Source organism: Gregarina niphandrodes (genome assembly GCF_000223845.1).
Source record: "Gregarina niphandrodes unplaced genomic scaffold scaffold00020, whole genome shotgun sequence".
NCBI classification, from domain to species: Eukaryota; Apicomplexa; class Conoidasida; order Eugregarinorida; family Gregarinidae; genus Gregarina; species Gregarina niphandrodes.
Window position 1 is genome coordinate 143,432 of NW_011645789.1, and position 19,483 is coordinate 162,914.

Here is a 19,483-nt window from a genome sequence, read left to right on the forward strand (position 1 = left end):
CCCTCCCCGCCCCCCACCATGAGTTGGTCAGTCGCGCACACCCCAGCCGTGAGTTGGTTAGTCCCACGGGGTGGCTAGTCCCGCTTTTGTTCAGATGAGGCGTTGGAGGATCTAATTCGTTGTTCTTCAATCGGCGTAGAGTTCAACGACGCCGTCTTGAGTCCCGAAGACAGTGTCTTGGTTCGGGACCATCAAGATCTGCAGTCGGGCAAACTGCTGCGGTCCGGCGCGGTGGTCGAAATGGTCGACGCGGAGGGTAACCGGCTGGATCGCAAGAGCTCCTCCGCTGTAGAGTCTCTGCTCGCCACCGAGATGCTCACTGAACTCAGCTATCGACTGCCACCCACCATTGCGCTGCGCAAATGGCAAGTCTTGTTCGACACAAGACTCCACGGTGTCAGCATGCAAACCTTGTTCTTGCGAACCAAGGGCCACGTACCGGCACTCATCGCTATCCTCAACTCCCATGATTACATTTTCGGCGGCTACAGTCCCGACGGCTTTAAGGAATCCAGACATTTCTACGGATCTGGAGAATCGTTTGTCTATTCTTTTGGACACATATCCAGCAACCCCGGACAAATCAAAACCTACCACTGGACCGGGAAAAACGACTTGTTTATATACACTAATCATGATCGGATCATATTCGGCTCCGGCGGCAGCTGGGCATTCGCTATCGACAGCAATCTTTACAGCGGTACCGCAGGCTGCTGCGCTACGTACGACAACTCCCTTCTTACCGCTACGGAAGACTGGACCGTAAAAAGAATCCAAGTGTGGGGATTTGAAAGCTTGTAGCGATTTTTATTGCCTTACCACACACGTGTGCTGTAGAATATGCGCGCGCTGAACGCTCTATTTTTACTCGCTATTGCCACTCACGCCACAAGCACCGCCACCGTCGACAAAACCGCCACTGTGAGCACCCCCGGGACAGAAACGAAAAAGACTAAGGGATTAGGAGGCAAAGCTTTGGACGGCATAAAGAAAGCGGTGAGTGGCGAAAGTGGCGGAGCGGAGGAGGTCACCGTCACCAGCACTAAAACCACCCACGCAACGACCAAGAAAGCTTCACAGACCGCCACGGCAGTCAAGAGCGGGACAGAAAAGAAGACCACCAATTCCGCAGGCAAGGTGAGCGCGCATGTCCACGCGAAACCAGAGGCCACCAAGGTCACGGTGACCAAAATGAAGGAGGATGGAGACCCAGCAGTTTACCTAGAGGAGGAAAGTGAGAGTTAGCTGTGTTGATAACAAGATCTGATGTTGCAGATGATTTCATTGAGAATGCCGATCCAGCGACACAAGCCAAATTAATACAGCAGTGTAAGTTTCCTCAAGTTTAACTTAGCTTTTGCCCAGACAAGGAACTGGAGGATATGGATGAAGAAGTAGCGCAAGATCTTTTGAGCACAAGCGAGAGAGCTTTGAATAACGCCGGAACCACCGCTAGCGAGAACTTAGGGGAGCAGCAGTATCTGAGAGGAGTTGCGCGAGCTGCTAAGGACTTGGCAGATAATGAATACGACCGGGATCTTGACGAAACGGTATGTTCGTGACATTGCTGTCGAATGATATTGTCGTAGGCGGATAGTGAAGAGATTGTTCCTGACGACTTGATGGGTTCGCAGCGGTCGCAGTTAATGCAAATCGATGAACACAATGGTAACGAACTGATGCCGAAGTTCCTCACAAACATGTTTAATAAGCTCCGAGGCAAGTCCACAACTACGAGCGCAGCTACGGGTTCGACAGTCCAAAGCTTGCCGGCAACTTCGAGCTCGACTTCGACTACGACTGACGGAGCTTACACATTCACCCCTCATGCGCCTTCCTCCTCGGGGAGTACCGTTGACGCGATTTTGTCATCCTCGGCATTTGTAGATACTGACGACGATGACGATACCACCACGGAAGAGGTGGAGGTGAGCGAGAAAGACTCGGGGGATGGCGCGGATGTGGTAAGTTCGGGATCTGACAAGCGGAGAGTCTTTTAGGTGACAGCTAAGAAATAGCCAGTTGAATTTGACACCGGTACAGTGGGCTTATCTCGCAGTCGGGTTGCCCGCAGGTTTCACGGCTGTGATGCTTTCGCTTGTATTTTTCGCATAGGAAGTGATCCATTTTTCCCGCGGCTACAGACAGTGTGTCTCGTTAGAGGAAAACTAAGCAAATTTGTTTCAGAGTCATGACCATTGAATCGTTTCCGGAGGCGGAGGAGAACTACTACGAGTACCAGGATGAGGTAGCGACGTCGTCGTCGCCGCGGGTGGGTGGGTGGAAAAGAGTAGCTTTGGCATCGGCTGCAGTCGCGGCGCTCACGGGCTTGGCGGGCCGTGCCGTTTTGGTCATGTCCGGGCCCGTGATGCTCCCCGCGCGGCAGTTTTGGATATCGCCGCCGGAGAGCACTCACTGGTCATTTGACGTATCCCAATTAAACGAACCACAGTGGAACGAAATATTCCGGGACTTCCACGCTCGCTTCGACAAGGGGCTGGAGTACACTATAGCCAGTCCCGAGTACTCCAAGCGGCGCGAGATCTTTAAGCGGAACGCGCATATGATCTACCAACACAACCTGCAACAGCGAACACATGGTTCCAACGACGTCTCCCTCGCGCCGAACCAGTTCATGGACATGGACTGGCCGGAGTTCCGGAGCAGGCACCTCCAAGCGGTCGCGCCCGACAACATGTGGTACGGGTCGTTCCCCACGGACAAACGAATCGACGGCTCCGCTGTACTCAGTGGGGTTGCAAACCGAACCTTGCCCGACAGCTTCAACTGGATCGACCACCAGTGCGTCACGCCTGTGAAAAACCAGCAGCATTGGTAAGCTGCTTGACCAAACGTGTACCGACCGCATGTCCCGTCCAACTTTGCGTATCGTCCCGTCTTGATTGTGTGTCTGGGTCATCTATAGGATCTACCCCTGCTCTTGTTCATACTCTTCGTTTGTTGTAGTGGATCTTGTTGGGCCTTCTCTTCGACGGGTTCCCTGGAGGGTGCGTATTGTGCGCAGACGGGTCGATTGGTGTCTCTGTCGGAGCAGCAGTTAGTCGACTGTGCGCGCAAGGAGGGCACAATGGGTTGCAGCGGCGGCTTTATGGATAACGCGTACCAGTACGTAATTGACAACGGCGGTATTTGCACGGAGGAGGCATACCCGTACGAGGGAGTGGACACGCACGCGTGTCGCGCTTCGAACTGCACGGCTTCGATGGTGAAGGTGAGGGGCATGATGGACCTGCCTGCGCACGATGAGAAGGCTATGCGGGCTGCGCTGGTGCTTTACGGCCCGGTTGCGGTAGCGATTGAGGCTGACCGCCCGGTGTTTCAGTTCTACCACACCGGGGTGATGAAGCTCAAATGTGGCAAGCATCTTAACCACGCCGTGCTCGCCGTAGGTTACGGCACGGACGCCAAGACGGGCGAGCACTACTGGCTCGTGAAGAACTCGTGGGGCGATCGGTGGGGCGACCTGGGCTACATTAAGCTCACTAGAGACCACCACCGCTTCAGCGGGGAGTGCGGTATTTTGCTCGCGCCTGTCGTTCCCCTGATAGATAGTTAGACATTGACCAGGGACCAGTGGAACGGGATCAATTGAGCAGAGCCGTTTGAGCAGGGCCGGTTGAGCAGGGCGATGGATCGATCAGTTGAACAGGGCCGACGGATCATTGAGCGCACTGACCAACGAGTGCCAGGCGACGGACCATGGGCCGCTGAGCAGAGCAGGGGGGTCATCGAGCAGGGATCAACTGAACCGGGGTCGACGGACGGCTGGGGGGCGCCAATTAACATGGGAAAAAATTATGGCCTACGTGAACGAGGAGGTTGGTCAGAGTTCGCGGCGCAGCGTAAGAGGGAGTGTGGGTAGAAATGATGTGTGGCAGGCGGGATATGAAGACTGGTTGGACAGTCGGTTTGACGCGAAGTCTTTGGTGGGAGAGTTGAGCGCGTATTTGCCTGCTCCGGGTAAGGAACAGCGTGGTGTTGACTGTTTGACGGCGACGACAGCGAGTTGTTTGTCGTCAGCGTCTCGTCCGCAGGAGGTGGAGAGAGTGATGTTGCCTCCTTCGTGTCTGCGGAGCGAAATGTATGGCGATGAGTACTTTCGGGCGCCTGCGGAGTTGCACGTGGGTGGGTTCAAGAGCGAAGTGGCGGTGCGGCGAGCGCGCGCGGATGCGAGCGTGCTGGGAAGTCGAGTGCTGAAGTTAGGTCGAGTGGCTCCGGAGGTCAGTTATGAGGAGGTGGTGGGTTGGTATGAGCGCGAGTTGAGTTACTGTGATGCGCAGTCTGTGGACTTGTTGGACGGGAATGTGTATCTTTGCTTTGAGTCTGAGGAGGATGCGCAGCTGGTTTACGAGTACCTCCGGACCGAGATTGTGGTGTTTAGCACGCGTCGCGCTGACGCTATGTTCGGGAGTGATGATGAGGAGGATGGAGCGCTGAGTATCCTGGGCGTGAGTCTCTGCTTCAACCCACAGGAGATCGCGGTGGCTGTGGCCAACAAGATTTTACTTGTCACCGTCAATGAAGTTGTCAACCCCGTCACCATGTCCATGCTCGTCAGACTCTTTTCCCTCTACGGAGCTATAGAGAAGATTATAACCTTCACAAAATCAGGTACAAACACGTACCAGGCATTGATTCAATATGGGACCAAAACCGAGGCACGAGATGCGTTGCTCTCGCTGGAAGGTAAAATGTTGTACGCTAATAGTAACCGCCTGGAGATTGTGTACAGCAAGTTATCCGAGTTAAACATTCAACATAATAATACCAAAGCCTGGGACTTCACTGTTCAACAACAATCCAACAACGGTACGGTCGGTGCCAACATGCTCTCAGCTGGTTACAGCGACATACTGGGCATGCCCAAACTGCCGAAGGAGATCAAGGAGTGGAAGAACAACGTACCGGTAATGACCAACGGAGGGTCTGTATTGATTGTTTACCATTTAAGCACTCAAAATATTGATGACATCTTTAACATCTTTTCTCTGTATGGAGTCGTGACTCGCATAAAGATTCTGAGAGAGAAACCTGATACAGCATTGGTACAGTTTTCTGATTGTGTATATGCTTCGCTGGCAAGGTATTTCCTAAATTTGATTGCTCTTTGGACGGAACCCATACAAATCGGATTAAGCAAAATTACAGAGGTCAAAATGCCCAGCGGTGGCGCCTCCGTCGATGACGATTGTCTAAAGAGTAAAGCCTACTCTCAGTCTGATCAAAGGTTCTGCGAACCCGTCAAATTCGCCAAGTCAGCATGTTTCCCTACTAATACCATCTTCATTGCCTCCATCGCCGACGAGACCCCACACAAAAGGATCATTGATCTCGTCAGCAGCATTGGACCAGTCAATGAATATGAAATACGCCTGCCCTATCCAGGAGGACCCAAAAAGACGCATATGTTAGTTGAATATCCCAGCGCAGACCTTGCCATCAGAGCTATAGCTACTCTACATAACCAAGAACTCAATGGAAGCCAGATCAAGATCGCGTTCTCCAAGGTTAGACTTACCAAAAAGAAAAAGTAGTGCAATGAAGAGTCGCGCAATGCAAAAAGATCACAATGGAGGAGTCAACGGATGTACCATCAAGTCGATGGTCACACGGACGCTGGGTGCTCGGGATCGTAGACGGCTGCTCGAGATTCGTATATGGGGGCAATAATTCTGTTGTACATCGCGGACCGCCAGTCTTCAAGTCGTTTCTCAATTTCGTGCTGTGAATTCGAATATTTGGCAGCCTGTATTTTTTTGGCTCGGTTTGTTCGAGAACTCGCGCTGAATGGTCCGTGCTCGGGTATGATGACAGTGGTATCGGCACCAGCCTCAGCCGTTATGAGCGAATCGTTAAAGAAAGCCTCAACAAACTTGTCGTCATCGACGACAGCCTTAGCCCCTGATTTCTTTTGTTTCCGACTTCTTCGGCTTTTGTCAGCGTTGTCCCCCTTTCTGTTTGCCTTTGCGTTGTCCCCAGCTTGGTCTCCAAGGTACGTGGGTGCCTGGTATCTTGGCAGGTACATATCTCGGGGGTTCAGCTCTCTGGGCTTCATGACTGTATCCACTTCGACCCGTTGCTTTTGCCACTTGTGCTTGTATCGATTTGTGATCAATTTTTGTCGGGCACACTGTATTCGTCTAGTCTCTTGCTCGTCTTGACCAACTACCAACGGTGGCTTGTCGTGCTCTATTGTGACGTCTACGATTTGCTTCGTGTTGCCCTTCTCGGTGGCTTCAACGTCGTCGGTGCCAACTTGTTTGTCCACTCGGTTGGCGTCCGCTATCGTGACCATTGCTTCGAGGTCACCCAAAGGCTGGCACACGTAGCCGAACTTCCCGGACTGGTTACGCGTGACCATCCACAACTGAGGATCCGTTCTGGTCTCCTGCATCTTCTTCTTAGGCTCCTCCAGTTCGCGATAGACGGGATGCTGTTTCATGAGACAAGGATACAATCGCATCGGACGACGCGGAGCCAGCCGACGGATGACGGATATCTCATGGGTGCTAATCCCCTTCCCGTGGACTTCCGGCAGAGGGTCCACAACCTCGCCCAACAGCTGAATCATGGTGTTCGGATTGTGAATGGGAGTTACGGACTCGATCTCATTACGCAACCAATTCGCCTCCTCCGTAGCACCAAGCAACACGCGTCCGCTTTCCTTCAAGCGATCCACCGCCTGGTGGGCCAGCAGACGAGGCGCTGCCTCAAACCGAGCTGAATGCCATTCAAGTCCACATACCAACGCTGTATCCTCTTCCATTGATGCCGGATGCTTCTTTTTCTCGTACTCCGCCCGGATCTGATTTATATAACCCATGCCAAACGAATGATTAGTCATCGGCACGTACCAAGACGAAGGATGAAAGAGCGGCAACTCTTCTAGAAAATTACGCTGAATTGGAGTATCAGTTTCCTTCGCCAACAATGGCGTCAGCCCCTCATCCTTTGAGGTATCCATACCCTGACTCACAAAACCATGCTCCGGCCGCCCTATCACGGGTATCAAGTCCCGTGCTGCCGTGGCTTGGAATCGATCTTCTGCGTTGAACTTCCGAGTTCGGTTTAGATCCTGGACATTAACTACGGGCTTCTTTGCTTCCTTGAAGAACTGATCCAGTGGCAGGTTTCCGCGGCCCAGCATACGACCATAGTCTTCCGCCTGAGCTGAAAATCGATGTCCATCATCGACCATATATTTCGGTGCAGTTCTCGCGCGCACACACGTGTGCGCGACCTTCCTTGAGGCCTGATAGTAATACCAGTACCGTCAAAGTCATACTAAGACCGCCAAAGCCAGACAAACAGAAGGCGAGGAGGAGCTTGCGGAAAGCCATCTAACAGTCAATCCGATTCGCTCAGTCAATCCGATTCGTTGTGGGTGAGCCCCCGATCTAGTGCATCTTTTCAATTTTAAATGAAGGTAGCTTCGCTGCACGTGGACCCTCAGCAGGGATTTTCGGAGTTGTGTCCAACCGAGTTGCCGGTTGAAGGGGCGTTGAGCATAGTGGATGGGTTGCTGGAGATGAGCAAGAGAAGTGATTACGTCTGCGTGAGTAAGGACGCTCACCCAGCCCGTCCAGTTTGGCAGAACCAAGATTTGTCCTTATGCGGCCAGTTGATATCCCAGTCGGGACGTGCGGCAGCTGAGGGGCAGAAAGGGAAGGAGTGCAATGCGGACAGGTACTGGCCTCTGCATTGTGTAGTTGGGACTTCTGGAGGATCCTTGCTGCCAGGATTACCGAGTTTAACGAGCTATGATTTTGTGGTGTGGAAAGGTATTGAACCTGACCTCCATCCATATGGCGCGTGCTACCATGATCTGCAAGGCAGGCTCTCCACAGGACTAATTGAATGGCTGAAATCGAAAAATATTGACCTCGTCCTTGTAGGCGGTCTGGCTACGGATTACTGTGTCTTGCAGACCGTCCTTCAGCTGCAGCGGGCGGGACTACAAGTGGTGTTATGCAAGTTTGCTTGCAAAGGCATTGCTCCTGAAACCACTCGAGACGCACTCAAACAAATGGCGGCTGCTGGCTGTGAAATAGTTGACTCCTCGTCCGAGCTAGACGAACAAATTCAGTGGCGGCGCCAATGATGTCACCAGACCGTCCACGCATTGTCAGCCCTCACCAACAACGACGGCGTACATCTAAGAGGCGCAATCGCCGCCGCTGCTGACGCCGCTGGAGGCGTCGCTGTTGTCGTCGCTGTCGGCGCCGCTGTCGGCGACGAATACGACGTTCGGAACGGCGAGCCTGCCGTTCGCAATACAGCTCCTGTCTGCGCGTGAGTGGTCTTTCCTCCACGGTCGGCAGGCCGAACATTTTTCTGACATGGTCCATACTGGGTAAACCGAACATTTTACGAATTCGGTCCACCACAACTCGATCCAGCGAACGGCGTTCCATAGAGTCACCCGCCGCCCGCTCTCCCTGCCAGATGGCGTACGGAGGTCTGCCAGCAAACCGGTCGCTGCCCGGGTCGTCTGGATACTCTGAACTCCGTCTCCAACGGCCACGAGACTTTCGATGACGGCCTAGGGGTTCCAGTAGTGGAAGCGGTGGCACTCGCGGTACAGCGGCCACCCGGAACCAGGCGTACGGAATTACCCTGCCCTCATCGACAATCTGCTGGGCTACCTCCTGGGCGTACTCCTCAGCCACGGGGACCGACATGTGCAGCATTTTTCCCACTGCCATGCCGATGCCGTAGGTCACCATCGTCACGTACCCAAGCAGTCTCGATTCAAACCAGTCAGTTTGACCAACCCAATCCTCCTTCGAAAACCCTAAAATGGCACTCAAGGAGGGTGGCATCAGGAGATCAAACGGAACAGGCAACGGAGTCACCCAATCCCGGTCATCGAAACCTAGGGGACACACTGGGCGAAAGAAATGCTTCTCTATTCCGTCGATTCCCTGCATAGACATCTCTCTCCAGCGACGCGACCTCCTGCGACGTATTCTCCGGCCGGTCCTACGGCCAGAATCGACCCTGACGAATCTTCTTGAAGGCGCGATGTACGTTAAAGGAACAGTGTGCAGTCGGGGGTATCGGGGAGGCGGCCTGTATCGCGGGGTCGGCGGCGGAATCGCCGGCGGTCTTGGGGGCCACTGTTCAGGCACGAGATACGGCTCGTACTCCATCACATTAGGTCGCCTATAATGCGGCAACACCATATTCGGATATGGCGCAATGTCCGGCGGATCCGGACTACGGTCCAGCCACCCCTCCAAGATAGACTCAGAGTCGAGCGACGTACTAAGTGACGACGACTCATCGCTATCCTCTGACTCGTCGCTATCTTTCGACTCAGAAGTTCCGCTGGACTCGTCACTTGTTTCGCTGCTGGATTCACTGCTGGAGTCGTCACTGGATTCTTCACTAGATTCGCTACTGGAGTCCTCACTGGGTTCCTTGTTGAATTGATTGTCGAATTGATCACTGAATCGGTCGCTGGATTCGTCACTGGAGTCGTCACTGGTGGAGGATGAACTGATCCGTTGATCTCCGTTGTTGTTCTGTCCAGTTATCAAGCAGTCAGGCTTGTATTGGCAAATTCCTGGGTCCAAGATATGTACGTGAGAGTCGGGTGCCGGGACGCAGTCAACAAGTTCAAAGGGCTGCGGTAAACAGTTGCGTTGATTCTCGATAATTTGTAGAGCGTCATGTATTTGCCTGGCTGGTGCATAAGCGACTTGTGTGATGTGTCGTGTTCGGAGTTGTTTGGCGATGTGTTGGACTCTGTACAAGGCCCTTTTGACTTTTATGGGATTGGTAAGTTGGTGTTCAAGAGGTGCGAGTTGCTGGACTTCGGCTCTAATATAATATTCGAGAGGTGTAGGCATATTGGCGCGAGAATTGGTGACGCACTTGCCGAGTTCCTTAAGAACCTTATAGTCCATGCAATCAGCCATAACAGCCTCCAATCTGCGGGCAAGCCAGGCATTAATAAGAGAAAGACGGTGCCATGAAACAGACTTACGCACACTTTCAAACTCCAACGGCACACCCCAAATGGCCTCGCATGCCACCACGTCGTCCCAATCTGGTTTCTCACGACTATACGAACGACGCCGTGAACCATTCGGTACTGCTCGCTGCGACACGACCAACAACTCTTTATCCCAGTCCTTCGCCGGATGCTCCGGACGCTGTAACAAACGGGCTTGTAAACGTGCCGAATCGTAACCAGCACCCGGCGGCTCCGGCTCCCGCGGAGACCGTGGTCCATACCACGGCAATTCAGTCCGCGATAAGTCATACCCAGGCGCCCAGTGATGCGTGGATTTGGTCGACGAAGACGTCTCAGACTCCGTGTCAACCAAATCGAAACAACGCACACTCCGTTGGTCAGTGTCCACAGAACTCTCTTGGCCGGTCGGGACCCGGCCTGTCGGTGGCTGCTCAGTCGGGGGCCCGTCACTGGGGTCCTGGTCAGCGGTGGCCGGGCCAGTCGGGGGCCGGTGAACCGGGGGCCAGTAAATCGGGGTCCGGTGAGGCGGGCGCTGCTCAGTTTCGGCCTGATCGGAATCGCAATCACGTTCGGCGTTGTCGTCGCCGGCCTCAATAATCCCAGACCCGCAAGGAATGAATCTGCCATCCGCTGTGTAATATCCACCAATCTGGTCCCCGACAACCTGCCCGCCGGCAATCTGGTATTCATAAACCCGGTTTCCGGAAACCCGATTTCCCGTGTGTACGGCGCCCTGTTTGTTTCTAGTGCGGCGTCCTTTGAAGCCTAGGGGCCACCGCGAGCGTGGAGCTGAGCTTGCAACTTGGCGGGCTACGGCCCTCACCGTCGTGGGGTATCGTTGCTCTTCCGTCTGCTGTGCGAGTCGTTCCTCTGATTCATCATCCAATTCAGCGCCTAATCCCTCATCGGACCACTCATCTGACCATCCATTGCACCAGTCCTCTTCTGTCTCCTCTTCTGTCTCCTCTTCTGTCTCCTCTTCTGTCTCCTCTTCTGTCTCCTCCTCAGATCCCTCCGACCCCTCCTGTGACCGGTCTACTGACTGCTGATTGAACAGCTCCTTCGAGAGCTCTTCTGATCTTCTGACGTATCGACTGAAGAACCTGAACTGGGGCGGCTTCAGCCACCTCTCAAGATCGTCGTAAGTAACTCTCCGCGGATTCCTCACGGAATGAAATTCGTGCGGTAATCTGGGGGCATTGGGTGACGGTAACCAACTGTCAGCTGGCGCGAGTGGGGGCGGCAGCGCCAAAGCGCGGGCATAGACCCATTCAGTCGACACGAAATTGCTCTCAACATAGTGATTGATGTTACTTGGGTCCCGGGCTAACGTTTCACAGGTGACAGCTCGTTCTCCGTAGCTGTCATCTTGTATCAAAAGCGGATCGTCGGAATCTCGGCTGAAAAAGGCACGTTTGTCGACGCCGTCTATTTCGTCGTTGGGTCCTACTCTGACCCATTTGCTGAGGGTATACCGATATTTTAGCAAGTCGTGAACATGGTAAAGTTTTTCTGCCTCCAGCCTAATTCCTGTAGGATTATGCAAACGTGTGCGCACACGAATTAATTCCGGTCTCTTTAATTTCAAACCGGGATGCCGCGGAAACTTTCGGCCGCCCACTATTCTGCCCCCAACAATTTGCTTCTCGGGCAGTGAGTCCTGATGAACCTTGACCCTTGGCGGTAGTTTAAATTCTGCTGCTTTATGTTTCGTCTTTCCGCGTCTTTTCGCTACCTCATAGATATTCCTTAGCGGTTTCAGCTGGTCATTTTTTTTCCAGTTCCGCTCTGTCGCATTCCACCGCCAGTCATGCGTCGCGAACCACCCGGTGGTTTCATTGTGAGCCATATCAAAATAATCCAGGTCTTCCTCCAGTATGAGATGATCACTTGGCGTCATCGGATCCCAACGGTATTTCCATGGACCGGGCTTCCGGTGCTGGCGCTCGGTCACCGCGGGATCCGTCAACAGCTCGTACTCACGCTCATATGAACCATAATCCAACGCGGGATCAGACAAACTCAGCCACGACTCTCGAGACAAGAACCGAACCACATAATCTGTAAGCGACATTAATGACACCCGGCAATCCGTATTAACCACTACTATCATCGGATTGCCATTTTGATACGGATCCGCACGTTTGTGCTTTAACACACTTATTCGCCCCGAATTCCGATGAGTCGGGCTTTTCGACGAGAGTTGTTGAACTGACGGGATTGGTTCAACGGGCGGGATTGATTCAACGGGCGGGATCGGTTCAACGGACGGGATTGACTCATCGGATGAGATTGATTCGCCGGACCGGGCAGACCCAAACGACCAGGTTGATTCAGTCGAATGACATGGATCATCCGGCTTCGCTCTACAGTCATCTAACGTGCGTATCAACAGAGGAACTGGCATCAAAGCGAGTTCCGACCGAATGGATTTCGCCAAATATTGTCGGAGGACATCCGCGTATTCCCGCCGACCCTGACCCCCTAAACTTCGAACCAACGCACGCGTGCAGCGGTCATCAACTGTTGCCAATTCTTGTATCTCGGTGGCATTAGTAACACGGACTTCAATCATGGGCGCATTGAGCGGGTAATTGGGTAATAAATAATGCCCGTGGTCGTGGAGAAGCCCAATAACTGTTCATTGTCGGTAGGAACAATTCTCTCGTTATTATCTTTTTTTAAAATGTGGGCCCGCACACGAAGGTGCGCACAAAATGCCATCAGTGGGCCGGGCTTGCTGTCAGCCACCTGTTCGGCACCAGATATGTTTGATCTGAGTTCGATTTTGTCTACGTTAGATATTATATTGTTTGTTTCTTCAAGAGATGAGCACTCCACGAAGGCGCGCGCGCGCGCGCGCGCGCGCACACGTGTGCGGGAGAAAAATGGTTGTGGGCGGAGCGCCCTTAACAGGCCTCCAGAGCGGCAAGCCTGAAGAGCTTCCTTGTATGGCGGCGGCTGCGCTCAGGGGCCATCTTCGGCGACACATAGTCCGCAATTACTGCAGGATTGCCCAATGGCTCTCGGACAATGGCTCCAAGACCACTACCAGGGTCACGGTGAATTATACAAAGCAAGCAGAGACGGGCATGCCGGTCATGGCACCGGGTTGGATGCTGACAGGGGCTCTGGCTGGAGTAGGTGCGATTGTAGCCTGGGGCACTGGGTTGGGTCCCATGGTGATGGCGGGGGCTCTTCCGGAGGGTACGTTGGTTCTCGTGAGGACGGTCGGGTGGTCGCAATAGCCGTTGGCCAGTCTAGCAACCTGCATAAGTTTTTCACGTTCTTGGCGGAAGGCCCGGACCCGGCCGGCAATGTCGCTGAACGTCTGGGTGAGTCGGACCTTGTGACCGGGCAGCCACCTCGTCTGATTGAACCGCTCGATCTCGTCCAGGGTTTCCGGCGTTAGGGAGCATAACGTCTCCAAAGTATCAAAACCAGCATTTGTAAAATGAGAAGCCACCTCCGTAGGTAGCTTCTGGAATCGGAAAAACTCGATCACCATTAAGCGGTCACGCTCCAATTCCGGGTTGGCATTCCACACACTAGCAAAGCCACACAAATGACCTGGGTAGTGCTTACACAAAAAGTCTACCACGAAGAAGATCGGGTTCGACGGATTCTTCTCGTCGACTTCCTACATGAAACAGACAATACGGAAATAGAGAATGCGGATACAAGAAAGGGGGAATAATCAAAGGGGGTCATAGCCGACAGAAGGGGGGTCATGCCCGGCGGAAGGGGAGTCATGCCCGACAGAAAGAGAAAAAGTGGGAACACGGGAATGGGTGAGCGTCTTACCTGGCCGAGTCTCGCGAAGAGCTGTTCTATTTGTGGGTTGTTCGAATACTGGGGAATGGCACCAGCACCCACCTGATGATTCGATGAAGAGATCGACGACATAGAAATTCAAAATTAAAATAGCATGCGGTCCTATGGTGCGCCCTGCAGCTATCCTGCGTCCAGCACATCACAATACTCCGAGTCCAGTTGCTAGTCCAAGGTTGTCTGTTGAAATGACCTTGGCATCCGAACCACAGCCATCAGAAACTTGTTCGAGTCACAAAAGTCGTTGCGGGCACAAACGCCGGCTGGGACACAAACGTTGTGTGAATCTCTCTTTTCGGGTCGAATGTCCGACCCTTGTTGGTGGCGATCCCCGTTGGTGAGGACCCCTGTTGATGGCAGCATGTGCGCCTGTGGTTCTCTACTTCGTTGTCCCTAGTGTTGGGCGCACTTTAGTTGTGCGCGTCTCAATCATTGCAAGCTGGAGGTCAGGCTAGGAGGCAGAGGAGCGGTACCAGTAAGAGAGTTGGGACGAGGTCTGAAGCCGCGTTGCCGGTTTTGGCGGAGTCGACGAACTCGATGATGTCGTTGGGGGCTGCCTGTTTCTGCATGTAGTAGTAGGCCTGAATGACAGTTTCGTCGGAGGATCCGGCCTTGAGGGGTTTCCCGAGGTAGGTGGATAGTTTGACCTCCATTTGCGGGCGGACGGCGCCGACTTTAGTGAAGAAGAGTTCGGGCTCTTTCCAGGCACCCTCTGGGACCACAATGGCGGGTTCGGCTGCGAGGACGCCGGACAGACTCATGGAGCTACGGGCGGTTGCGGCACTGCGCACGCTGGCGGTGTCATCCTGGTCGTCACTACTGGAGTCTTGATCGCCGGCGGTCCCCGCGCTACTGAGACCGTGTCCAACTACGCGACGATGGCCTTCCCGAATGTGGTGTCCTGTGATCCAGGCCGACAACACGTCCGACTCCGAAGGCTGTAACGCCTCCTCGTCTATGATGCACAACGTCTCGACCGCGTTCTCAGTACATTTCTGACTCTTCGTTGTGTGCGACACAGGATGGTCTAACGAAACCGGACTGGAGCGGGGATTGCGTTGGAACAGGGAATTGTAAAAGGGGAACTGAAGAAGGGGGGGGGGAGGTGGACAAGAAGCTTACATAGGTCACGCTTCACGTCGGGAATGAACGAAGGACACGGTCCCCCGCATATAGATCTGCAGACGTTCTTCGTTGTTTGAGAGGAGCTGGCTGTGACAAACTTGAGCGAAGAACACGGGGTCGTCTTCTCCGATAACACGCTCCCGCTGTCACCCCCGCTACTACCTTTCGCCCAACGGATACCGCTGTTTCCAGCATATACCGCCACTGCAGACAAGAGAAGAACCGTTCGCATGTTGCGTGCACCACAAACCGAGGAAGCGCCATGAAGTGTGGAGAGGTTCCCACACAACACCGGTTTATATAACTCTACTTTGGTTTGTCACACGACACTTTGGACGTTGTGATGTCTATGCTTCTGTAACGCTATAACTTCCGTCCGCTTTGGAACATTCATAGCTGCCATACGTTACCATATTCGTTGTCTACTACAGTACCCGCTATAGTATTTGTCGTTGATGCAACATTCACGGATATCACGATGCTCATTCATAATGCGGCAAACGATCGTTCCCTATCACACCATAAACTCGGTTAAAATGGTATTTGCATGCTGAATAAAAATGTGCAGTTATCTTGAGAGTAGTTCTGAAGTATGGGATTTTTGTCGACGAAGGACATCCTCAATTTCCGCCGAACTGCGAACAAGAGGGAGAAGGAAAGCGCCTTCCAAGATTATTTCGACAAGCTCGAGCTGGCGAAAGAAAGGAAGGATGCGTTCAATCCTACCATTGTTCAAACTACTGAAGAATTCGATGATATGCTTAACGATATGGTGACCAGAGCCCCTATTACCATTCGGACTGTGCATTTGCCTGCGGGATACACTATGCAAGACCCCAGGCTGAGGGGAAAGACTTTCCCCGTCATAAGATCATTTGTCGAAAGCCTGCCGGCCGGTGAACTGCCGGTCTTGCCCGCCAAGTCGATGGTCGCTGATATTAAGCGCTCATTGGTTCCACCTGCTTGGAACCCTATCAATGCAACTCAAGAAGACCAACGAATTCAGGTTATACTGCCCGAGTACGAACCTGTCGCAGAATACAACGGCGACGTCCTTCTTGAACAAGGAAAGGAGGACGTTCTTCCCGAACCTATGGAGGAACCGACTTTCAGCCCTGCAGAGATCCAAGAAGCATCGTTGCCTCACCGCAGATTGTCTGCTGATGTCGATGCCACATACAAGGCTTTTGTTGAAGCCCTGCGAAGGCAACGACTCGACTAATTCGCTTTTTACGGTCTATCGAACGTGTGTTTGGCCATGATGCGCTCCATCATTTTGGCTCTATTTTCGCTGGTGTCCGGTCAATTCGAGGTATGGGAGCATGATAAGGGATATGACGGCTATGCACCGGCGTTGCTGAATGTTGCCGAGGTTCTGTTGCGAGATCTCATTGCAAATGGCGAGGTTCAGGTGCCTGCGAAGATTCCGGAATCCGATTCGGAGCCTGCCGTGGAACCTGTGCCAGAACCACGGAATACTGAGGTGATACGACTTGATAGCTATGACGAGCTGAACAAGAAGCCTTGGTACAAGCGATTTTGGAAATTTATCAGAAGCGCGCTGCGATTGGACTAGAAGTGTTCTTCATACCGGTGCCAAACACATTTGGATTGATGCATATTTTTCCACAAAGCTGCCAAAAACGTATTCAGGCCACTGATCAAGTATCAGATGACAACAAAAAGCTCCCTGTGGGGGCTCCCAGCCTCGTCAGCATCCACAACATCCACCGGGCTCCGGGAACGAAGTTGGATGACAATATTTCGTTTCCGGCAGATGATACCCGGGCGGTGACGTTGGCGACGAAGGACGAGGTAAGCCGCCTACTGCAAATTATACGGCTGCGCAGAACGCCGAGCAACAACTTCCGCAGCCGTCTCCAGCAGGTGAGGCGCGGAACCGCCCAGACGGTCAGGCAGACGTGGACGCGCAGTTCATGGAGGGGATCTTGATGGACGACGAGACGGACGAGGACGACAATGACTACGAGTACTTCGAAACCTGTGGACACGTGTACACGCCCCCGTCTATGTACTTGCCGCTACCCAAGCCAGGGAAGGAAGAAGACGTGGTGTCGCCTTCGACTGTTCGGAAGCGCGGACTGAGAACGAACAGCGCGCAGAAACGCTTCAAAGTCCAAACCTGTGGAGCGGAGTCCAAGCACCTCCTGATCTACAGCATCAAGTCGCGACTTCCCGTCCATGGACAGATTCTGGACCAGTACCGCCAACAGTGTTACGCGCTCTACGCGTCGCTGCCGGGCAGCCACACAGGCGCGCCCATTTTGGCCCGATTGCGTCGGCGTTTGCTCCGCCTCGCAGGTCACGCAATTTTCGCCCATCACAGGGGCCGCCACGAGGTCCTTTTCCAGACGGCGTTCCTTTTCGACCTCGTCATCTGTGAATTTGCCAAGTGGATCGCGTCCGTCTCCGAGTCCACCGGTGGGAACCTCGAGCTGTCCGCCTTCCTGCAGGAAGCGGCCACACAGCAGAAGCACGTCACATCTACGGCCGGCGCTGCAGAGTCGCTCAGCCGACTAACCACCGCCGCAACCGTCACTACGGTCGAGGTGTCTGAGGTTTCCGGCGTCATTCAACACCACTTGGGTCTCGTCTCCAAGGAAGAGCTCAGAACCGTCATGATGGCCTGCCTTCTCCTTGCGTCCAAATGGAATAATTCACGATACCTCCCCCCCGACGTCGTAAGACACCTCTACTTGCCATACACGCGCCGCTTTGTAGCTCTGTAGCAATCCAGTAGGTCGAGTGGGACTCACGGCCCTTTTGGAGTTCGAGGTTTCCATCTTATCGCTATTTGAATTTGACATTCCTTTTCAAACGTCTGCCATGAACCATCTGCACGTAAGGCCCACCGCCCGGACGTTCGTTAATTCGTTGTTGTAGTTGCTGCTAGGTACGTGCGAGGAGGACTCGACGAGTAACTTCGCGAACCGGTTGGTTTGCAGTACAAGTTTATTGATTCTGGAGGTGGCGTTGTGTGACTACGAATCGCTCAAAATCTCCACGGAGGACCTGGTGCGGTCGGCTGCCTGGTTGGGGTCAGTGTTGAGTCAGAATGCGTGTGCACTGGACCCGGAGTTGCCTGGGCCAGAGACGTTTTATTCGACGTCTGAGTCCTGGGCGGCGGCGGTGGACTTCCACATGAGTAATGTGGAGTTTGAGGTGAAGAGTGCGGTATCGGCGTTGCCGCGGTTGGAGGAGATGGGTAGGTGGACGAGTCCTGCGCAGCCGCCGAATGTGTTCGGTGTGGACTTGGCGAAGAAACCTGTTTTTGTGTGTGACCTTGGCAACGACATGGCGGACGCGAAGACCAAGACGGAGAGTCTGGCACTGGCACACTTGGACGCGGAGACGAGTGCGGCGTTTGACTTGCTTGCGGCCGCCGCGCTTACGGAGGGACAGCGACTCCAGTACCGCGTACATAGCGACAACTTCGAACGCCGCTGCGAGATGATGGAAAAGGTCCTCGCGCTCCGGAAGGTGCGCCATAAATGGCTCAAGGTCCGCAGCGAGATCAGCAAGAGGCTGCAAAGGGCGACCGCAGAATGAACTCGTCCTCGCCCGCGACTGCGCGCGCCGCAACCTCGCCCCGGAAGACCGACGCGACCAACAGTGGGAAGGCGATGGTCGCGTCGCAGTTGACCTGAACAAAAGCCAGAATCGGAAACGCCACCCTGCATAGACTGTCACCCTGGAACGTCACCTTGGAACGTCACCTTGTGGGGACTTTCACCCTGGGGGGTGGGCTGGGGTGATGTGCTCTGACCGAGCGGGGGTGGTCGTGTCCCACGGCGTGGGGGTGGCCGACGGCCGGGAAGTTTACTTTGATGGATTGCGCGTCGGCTTTGATTTTGCCCCAGCTGACGGCCTCGTCGACGGCGGCGCCTGAATCACAGCCGTCGAATTCCTGGGCGGTGTTGAGGTAGACCGCGAAGTCGGCACCATTGCGCATGAGGTTGGCGTTGCAGACGTGATGTTTGGGAGCGCCGCCGCCGAGTACGAGGAGTCCGGTGCGTTTAGCATCGCGTGCGAGGTTGTTGACGGCGGCGATATCGGCGACGATGTCGAAGTGCAGATGGGAGGGGTGTGTGGCATGGTGGAAGTAGAGGTTATCTCCGATGGAGCCGTCTGTGAGAGCAGGGCAGAAGACGGGGATGTGATTGCGAGTGCACCAGAAGAGGAGCGAGGATTCGTCGTTGATTTCGCGGCCGAGGCGTTCGATGAAGGTTGCGGGTGTCCAGACCGTGCCCTGCTCGTCTTGTTCGCGGACGCATGCCGTTATGATCGGTTGCAGCCAGGCTTCGAACTTGATATAATTTTCATTCGGCACATAAATGTTCCCAATCCGATTCCATCCTTTCGCGCGTAACTCGCGCCCCTTCATGCCGTGGAAGGACCCAACAACAAATTCGCCCAAACATTTAATTAAATCTTCCTCGATTCCACCCGCCGACGTCACGATACACTGCAGCGGGAGGGAGCCGGTAAGGAGGGGGAGGGAGC

The 19,483-nt window shown here is 54.0% G+C and overlaps 12 protein-coding genes across 12 annotated transcripts; 7 read left to right on the forward strand and 5 right to left on the reverse strand.

Annotated features, from left to right (window-relative positions):
* Window positions 1-240: 240 nt before the first annotated feature.
* Window positions 241-2,018, forward strand: GNI_099190 (TLD protein; the record flags this gene model as incomplete). The annotated part of the gene is made up of 6 exons (XM_011132789.1): window positions 241-762; window positions 838-1,234; window positions 1,276-1,329; window positions 1,366-1,550; window positions 1,590-1,964; window positions 2,001-2,018. 6 exons carry the CDS (start codon window positions 241-243, stop codon window positions 2,016-2,018), a joined length of 1,551 nt encoding a protein of 516 aa, XP_011131091.1.
* A 335-nt stretch (window positions 2,019-2,353) lies between these two features.
* Window positions 2,354-3,577, forward strand: GNI_099200 (putative cathepsin L-like cysteine protease; the record flags this gene model as incomplete). The annotated part of the gene is made up of 2 exons (XM_011132790.1): window positions 2,354-2,835; window positions 2,968-3,577. 2 exons carry the CDS (start codon window positions 2,354-2,356, stop codon window positions 3,575-3,577), a joined length of 1,092 nt encoding a protein of 363 aa, XP_011131092.1.
* A 241-nt stretch (window positions 3,578-3,818) lies between these two features.
* Window positions 3,819-5,555, forward strand: GNI_099210 (putative polypyrimidine tract-binding protein; the record flags this gene model as incomplete). The annotated part of the gene is made up of 3 exons (XM_011132791.1): window positions 3,819-3,863; window positions 3,900-3,981; window positions 4,042-5,555. The coding sequence occupies 3 exons, from the start codon at window positions 3,819-3,821 to the stop codon at window positions 5,553-5,555; spliced, it is 1,641 nt and encodes a 546-aa protein (XP_011131093.1).
* Window positions 5,556-5,626: 71 nt separating this feature from the next.
* GNI_099220 (hypothetical protein) lies at window positions 5,627-7,219 on the reverse strand (the record flags this gene model as incomplete). The annotated part of the gene is made up of 1 exon (XM_011132792.1): window positions 5,627-7,219. The coding sequence occupies one exon, from the start codon at window positions 7,217-7,219 to the stop codon at window positions 5,627-5,629; it is 1,593 nt and encodes a 530-aa protein (XP_011131094.1).
* A 222-nt stretch (window positions 7,220-7,441) lies between these two features.
* Window positions 7,442-8,122, forward strand: GNI_099230 (isochorismatase family protein; the record flags this gene model as incomplete). The annotated part of the gene is made up of 1 exon (XM_011132793.1): window positions 7,442-8,122. One exon carries the CDS (start codon window positions 7,442-7,444, stop codon window positions 8,120-8,122), a length of 681 nt encoding a protein of 226 aa, XP_011131095.1.
* Window positions 8,123-8,176: 54 nt separating this feature from the next.
* Window positions 8,177-12,578, reverse strand: GNI_099240 (hypothetical protein; the record flags this gene model as incomplete). The annotated part of the gene is made up of 2 exons (XM_011132794.1): window positions 8,177-8,370; window positions 8,393-12,578. The coding sequence occupies 2 exons, from the start codon at window positions 12,576-12,578 to the stop codon at window positions 8,177-8,179; spliced, it is 4,380 nt and encodes a 1,459-aa protein (XP_011131096.1).
* A 492-nt stretch (window positions 12,579-13,070) lies between these two features.
* Window positions 13,071-13,909, reverse strand: GNI_099250 (hypothetical protein; the record flags this gene model as incomplete). Its single annotated transcript, XM_011132795.1, has 2 exons — window positions 13,071-13,643; window positions 13,808-13,909. The coding sequence occupies 2 exons, from the start codon at window positions 13,907-13,909 to the stop codon at window positions 13,071-13,073; spliced, it is 675 nt and encodes a 224-aa protein (XP_011131097.1).
* A 371-nt stretch (window positions 13,910-14,280) lies between these two features.
* Window positions 14,281-15,191, reverse strand: GNI_099260 (hypothetical protein; the record flags this gene model as incomplete). Its single annotated transcript, XM_011132796.1, has 2 exons — window positions 14,281-14,861; window positions 14,957-15,191. 2 exons carry the CDS (start codon window positions 15,189-15,191, stop codon window positions 14,281-14,283), a joined length of 816 nt encoding a protein of 271 aa, XP_011131098.1.
* A 360-nt stretch (window positions 15,192-15,551) lies between these two features.
* GNI_099270 (hypothetical protein) lies at window positions 15,552-16,181 on the forward strand (the record flags this gene model as incomplete). Its single annotated transcript, XM_011132797.1, has 1 exon — window positions 15,552-16,181. One exon carries the CDS (start codon window positions 15,552-15,554, stop codon window positions 16,179-16,181), a length of 630 nt encoding a protein of 209 aa, XP_011131099.1.
* A 36-nt stretch (window positions 16,182-16,217) lies between these two features.
* On the forward strand, window positions 16,218-16,535 carry GNI_099280 (hypothetical protein; the record flags this gene model as incomplete). The annotated part of the gene is made up of 1 exon (XM_011132798.1): window positions 16,218-16,535. One exon carries the CDS (start codon window positions 16,218-16,220, stop codon window positions 16,533-16,535), a length of 318 nt encoding a protein of 105 aa, XP_011131100.1.
* Window positions 16,536-16,573: 38 nt separating this feature from the next.
* On the forward strand, window positions 16,574-18,529 carry GNI_099290 (hypothetical protein; the record flags this gene model as incomplete). Its single annotated transcript, XM_011132799.1, has 4 exons — window positions 16,574-16,774; window positions 16,810-17,661; window positions 17,702-17,821; window positions 17,864-18,529. 4 exons carry the CDS (start codon window positions 16,574-16,576, stop codon window positions 18,527-18,529), a joined length of 1,839 nt encoding a protein of 612 aa, XP_011131101.1.
* A 163-nt stretch (window positions 18,530-18,692) lies between these two features.
* Window positions 18,693-19,364, reverse strand: GNI_099300 (deoxyhypusine synthase; the record flags this gene model as incomplete). The annotated part of the gene is made up of 1 exon (XM_011132800.1): window positions 18,693-19,364. The coding sequence occupies one exon, from the start codon at window positions 19,362-19,364 to the stop codon at window positions 18,693-18,695; it is 672 nt and encodes a 223-aa protein (XP_011131102.1).
* Between the last annotated feature and the right edge of the window lie 119 nt (window positions 19,365-19,483).